Source organism: Arachis ipaensis, chromosome B03 (assembly GCF_000816755.2).
Source record: "Arachis ipaensis cultivar K30076 chromosome B03, Araip1.1, whole genome shotgun sequence".
NCBI classification, from domain to species: domain Eukaryota; kingdom Viridiplantae; phylum Streptophyta; class Magnoliopsida; order Fabales; family Fabaceae; genus Arachis; species Arachis ipaensis.
Window position 1 is genome coordinate 130,465,249 of NC_029787.2, and position 6,322 is coordinate 130,471,570.

At 38.1% G+C, this 6,322-nt stretch overlaps 1 protein-coding gene across 1 annotated transcript in view; it reads left to right on the forward strand.

The window, feature by feature from the left end:
• LOC107631614 overlaps positions 2,819-6,322 on the forward strand; it is a gene marked incomplete at its 5' end in the record, with an annotated part of 4,472 nt that continues 968 nt past the window's right edge. Inside the window, 3 exon segments of the mRNA XM_016335103.2 lie at positions 2,819-2,879; positions 3,843-3,987; positions 4,515-6,322. Coding sequence (XP_016190589.1) covers positions 4,856-6,322 — 1,467 coding nt within the window.

Consider the following 6,322-nt stretch of genomic DNA (forward strand, 5'->3'; position numbering starts at 1 on the left):
AATAAATCTTGAAATACAAAATATATATTGAAAATAAATTAAATAATATATATATTTATACACAAATTCATAGTAGATAATTTGATAACTAATTTTTATGTAAGTATAATATTTTTATTATAAAAATTATTATGTTATATATATTTCGTCCCCACTATCAAAATTTTCTGGATCCGTCATTGTTGACATCCACCCCTCGCATCCCGACCGTTTTACCAACCGGAAGCCGCCCCCAACGCCCACCATAATGCATTCGGAAAAGCACCCAACGCCCTCCATGACGCCATTGATGCTGTCATCAGCTAGCGACAGAAGTTTGCGCGCAACGGGATTGTCATCGAGATCGCACGCACCTTCACCCCACAAGTTCGGCCGCATCCCAAAGCTGCGAACAAAAATTCTACATCCCCAAACACACCTCCATTATAAGACATATGTATAAAAAGACACTTCGTGAAGACACTTTTGTTAAAAAGACACACGCATAAGAAGACACATCCAACGTATTAATAAGACATATCCAGAGACGAATTAGGTGGTAGTAGAGCAGCGGCATGCGACGGATATGGAGGACACGGTCCACACGTCTTGGCGATAGTGATGGCTTTCACGTCGACGCGATGAATGCTGAAGGAGGCGGAGCATTGACAGATCTACTAAAGAAGACGAATCTGCGGCGGCATCTTTGATAAGGGTCCGAAGCAGAGGTGGCAGCAAGTACCATCACAGTCGACGTGGATGGCTTCCTCGAGTGCAACGGCAGCGTCTTTTCTGCCGAAGCATTGGACGACGCTGATTCAAGTTAGTTGTGAGAGAAAAGACGACTAAGGGGAGAGATGCGGAAATCGCCGCTATGCAGAGAAAGCTAGCCAACGGTATGGAAGTAGAGAAGTGAAACGCGATGGTGAAAACTGGACATTAGGTAAAACGATGATTTTTTAAATTAATTAGGATAATTAGGATAAAAATTAGGTAATTGGATAAATGATTTTTTGATAATTTAAATTTTTAGGTCTAATCTATTAAGATTTTGCAGAAATTAATTGGATCTCTAGTTGATTACCTAACAAAATTCTAAAATATTTTTACTAATAAATACAATTTTTGTAATTTTATACTTACTAAACTCTATTTTTATTTTAATTTATCAAACATAATTGTTATGACTTTTGATAAGCTATATTTAAAAATTAGTTTAAAATTTTATCATATCATACCTATATGACTATATTTATTAGTATATTCCATAAAAGTACATAATATTTTCATATATTATTTTTATCTTATGTGACATGACAAGACGTAAGCATTGAAATTGAAGTCCATAAAATTAATCCAAGCGACTAGATCAATTTTATATTAACTCTACTATAAATTTCACCTGCCAGCGGCTATATATGAATACAAACGATAAAGTTTGTTCATGCAAAACAATAGACTAAACAAAAAACAAATTTGATAAACTACGAAAGATACTAAAATAATACATACAATTGAGCTTTATCTTTTACTTTTTAAAGGAAAAAAAAACTACTAATGAGTAATGACCTTGTATAAAGACAATGCAATCATAAACGAGCTGTTAAAACCCTTTCTTTCCGCGCCCCTGTTTTCCTTTCCTTATGACGTTGTAAATGTGAATCAGTTTTGTGAAATAAAAAAAGAGAACCAATAGGGACAGATGAGGACCTGAGGTAGTTTTTCAACGGTTATAGGTAAGGTAAGAAGAATCCTCATAGTCATAGTCAATATTCATTAGTTATTGGATCGTTTAAAAGCTTAATAATCTTAAATTTTTGTCAATGATATCTTCCTATTATTCTTCCTCTAAATACCTTGCTCTAGACTCTAGTTGGTCTTTGCGTCTCAGCGTCCAAGCACAAAAACTCTACCAACTATCATATTTGTAAGTCAAATCTATATATTATGCATATTAAATTTATAATTTAATTAATTTAAAGAATTTAGCCTACTAACAGGACACATGGTTTTGACATATAGTTTTAAAACATATGGTAGCTAAAATCAATAAAAGAAATAATAAAGTAAAAGATTTTTCTTGCATTATTGTCCTAGTTGGATCAAACAAATAAGCTCAGTCGAGCTGCTAAAAATAAAAGCCGAGCCTGATGGTTACGTCATCAACTCCAGCTCACATCAAGCTAGATTCTCACTGTTTAAGGTGATAGCAATCGTCTACAATAATCCTCACAGTTAAGAAAGATTTCGGTTTGTAAATAGTTGACTTTATAAACTTCCAAATCATCAAAACCGTCAGGATTATCTCACCAAAACACTGTTTCCGCAGAGGAGCAACCCGCAACTTTTGTTCTATGCTGGTAGACACGAGCGCGCCACGACAGCTTCTGCTTCCACTAGCGAAAGACAAAACACAAAACCCGAGAATGGACAGACAGGAGAAAGACGAAACCATCCTTCGCGCTGTCCACACAAGCCCTCATTCCAGTGGCAATTTCGGGATTTCAGGGTGCATCCTTTTCAACCAAAAGTTTGCATGCCCCGCCAGCATGTGACGCCTGTCCTCGTCCACTTGCCACCGAGGTCATTCTCGTCATTTCAATACACCCTCGATATTTTATTTTTTCCCACCTTCCCATTGCTCAGTCACCAAAGAATTTCTTTTCTTTTTCTCTTTCCACAGAATAAAATAAAATAAAATAAAATAAAATGAGCGATGAAAATTGAGCCGCCCCCAACTTTTTGTTTACTTAACGAGTTTCTCTTTCTCTCTGTAATCTTCTTTCTTCCTGTTCCGTGGGTTTTCTTCTTCATAGGTCGTTAGTCTCGAAGACTGGAGGGGGGCTTCAGTGATTCCCAGATCTGGAAACTTATTCTCTTTTGAATTCTGGTCGCTTAGGGTAATATTTTCAATCTGATTCTACTTTCATTGATGTATTTCCGTTAATTCCATCTTCAACTTTGTTTTTGCAATTCGTTTGCTACGTGATAATTGGATTGCTGGTTTTCTGTGCTGTTAAGGCTTTCTTATTGTTTCTCGTGTGAAGGTTTCTTCTTATTTGTTTTTCTGAGCTGTTACCAGCTGGTTTCACATATCCTTATGCTAAGTTTTGTTTTTTACAGAACATTTGAACTTGTCTTTGGTAGGTGATGTTACTTTGCAATTGGTTTGTTGGGTTTTGGTAATTCAGATTGTGGTTTTTGAGCTAGGGGACCATTTTTGATGCAGTTGTTGTTTACTAATTAGTCTTATTCTCCATATTCTTATGTTCTTAGTTGGTGAATTTGCTAGACTTGGTTCTGGAAGTTTTAGTGTTTTCTTTGTGTGTCTTGCTCATTAATCATTAAGTTTAATGATTGAATTTCTGGAATAAGTAATTAGTCCTTGATGTAATTGATTAATAATTTTCTCTCTTTATGTTGGTAATATGGAGGCAACTTGGTTATTCTTTTAATGATTTACGTTACTTCTTTTTGGTTCAATTGTTTCTTTTCCCTATTTAATAGCTTAGTTCTAAGGTTCTAAGATTCCAAGCGATGTGTTGTTTTTGTGATTTTGTTATCTTGGATCTACTGCTTTGTTACATGGAAGCTGCAAATTTTTCTTACCTGTTGCTGCATCTCTTGTTTTGATCTACTTCTAACATCTTCTTTATGAGCACTATTCATTACTACATACATACATGCTGGTTGTATAACTATCTTACTATTACGATATCTTGAATAAGTAGTTGAAGCCTTGTAGCTAGTGTGTTCTGTGTTGGTTATACTAAGCTTGTTTTCGTTTGCTGCAAGAGGACTACTCTCTTCCATTGATTTTCTAGCCTGTGGCTTGATATGACTCATGCTCAAATTTCATGCAGGGGGTCTTTAGCATTTCTTTATATATTTCAAAAGCGAATTGAAAGCTTTGAAAGTAAAATCATATATCGGAAGGATTTTATTATTACTTTGAAACATCATACAAACAAGGCAGGAATGGATCTTTCACCAATTAAATCGGCAAAGGTCAGAGAAATCTTCACGGTGTTTTCAGTTTCCTTATCTTTTTGTTTTGTTTTTGTTTGAAGCATTAATTAATTTCAATTTGCCTCTTTCTTTTTGGTCTGTTTCAAGGCAAAGATATATTTGATATTTGTCTTCCTGAAAGAATTAAGGTCCTACTTTAATGACATGAAAAAACTTTCCTTGTCTATAATCTGATCCTATCCTCTTGTTTTTAGTTCTTGTCATAATTCATTCCTGGTTTTTATACATCAAGATGCTTTTATTTCATACTTGCTTGTTACTATTGGTCGTTTCTGTTTTCACATTTTCTTAACATATCAATATAGTCAACTCATTGTGTAAGAATGGACTCATGATTGATGTGAGGTGTAAAAACTTGACTTTTACAGTTTTACTTTAGATCATATAAACAGACTGCATAGTTAGGGTGGTGAAAGGGCTATCCAAGTCTCACTGGGTTATTAAAAGAATAACTATCTCCTCCTAGCCATTAATTCTCAAAGACTTGTGTCTTCCTTCTTTGTCAGGGTTGATGAAGCTTAATGATTTGTCCAGAAGGAGCACGCTAAGCTCCAGAGAACTCGTGACATCAGTACTAGCCAATCTTATTAAAGGTTTCTTTCCAAGAGACGTTATAAGATACTTTTGGCAGAATTAGCTTCATTGAAAGAATTTGTGAACTTTGTCCTGTATATTGCGAAAATGGATAGATCAGATACATCTGGGTTTGTTAGTGGCGGAGGCTGTATGTTGATATATCTTTTCCCAGTGATAAACTTCTGAAGGTATGTCGATTTTCTAGTAGCTATGTGGTGACCTGCTTTGCTACCTCAACCTTTTGTTAGCTGTATTACACGACATCTGGATAATGGATTTAAACAAGAAAGCTGCACAATCTCCTTATGATGCTGAACTTAGGAAAAATGATAACTTCGGTGATACTACATTATGCTTGAATGGCATTGGATTTGGAGAAACCATGACTAATTATAGATGTACAAAGAGCAATCTTGGGATGAAATTTCAAAATGCTTCTGATGATGGCTGCAGATTGGTTCTGGGGTTGGGCCCAACCCCAATGGCATATGACGATGACTACAACAATTTGGGGTTTAATAAGAAGAAAAACTCAGCTAGCCCTTTCCCTCAGCACATGCCATCTGAATGTGATTCAATCCTTCAACTTGGTCTTTCTGGTGGAAATAATGAGGCATCAAGCGTGTTGGAGTGCTCAGGTTCAACTGAGGCTGATGTAAATATGTCACACTTTTCAAGCCAAACATTTGCTGAAAATAATTATTCAACTTCAAGGGTTCCTGTTGTTGATGAGGGTTCTACCTCAGCAAAGAAATCAGGTGGTTATATGCCATCACTTCTTTTAGCTCCAAGAATGGATAATGTTAAAAGCTCGGTGCAGCCTCAAGAACTAATTCTTGCTACAAATCACCAGCTGTCCCTGGAAACATCTAGTGCTACCACCTACTCTCATGGAGACGGATCTAGTCTCCAGGCTACAGGCATAACTTCAGATATCCGAACAAGCAATCCTAAGAGGTGTAGGTTTTTTGGCTGTACAAAGGGAGCTCGAGGTGCTTCAGGGCTTTGTATCGGACATGGGGGTGGACAAAGATGTCAGAAACCAGGATGCAACAAAGGCGCTGAGAGCCGCACTGCTTATTGTAAGGCACATGGCGGAGGGAGGAGGTGCCAGCACTTGGGCTGTACTAAAAGTGCTGAGGGCAAGACAGATTATTGCATAGCACATGGTGGGGGTAGGCGTTGTGGGTTTCCAGGAGGGTGTACAAAAGCTGCGCGTGGTAAGTCAGGACTCTGCATTAGACATGGAGGAGGCAAGAGATGTAGGATAGATGGTTGCACCCGAAGTGCTGAGGGGCAAGCTGGATTGTGCATTTCTCATGGGGGTGGACGCCGTTGTCAGTACCAGGAATGTACCAAGGGTGCACAAGGGAGCACCTTGTTCTGCAAAGCACATGGCGGTGGGAAGCGTTGCTCATTTGCAGGTTGTACCAAAGGTGCTGAAGGGAGCACCCCATTGTGCAAGGCACACGGTGGAGGAAAACGCTGCCTTTTCAATGGTGGTGGTATTTGCCCAAAGAGTGTACATGGTGGCACAAACTTCTGTGTTGCTCATGGTGGTGGAAAGAGGTGTGCTGTTGCAGGATGCACCAAGAGTGCACGTGGCCGTACTGATTGCTGTGTGAGGCATGGCGGAGGGAAGCGGTGCAAGTTTGAAGGATGCGGGAAGAGCGCACAGGGGAGCACAGATTTTTGCAAGGCACATGGTGGAGGAAAGAGATGTAGCTGGGGAGATGGA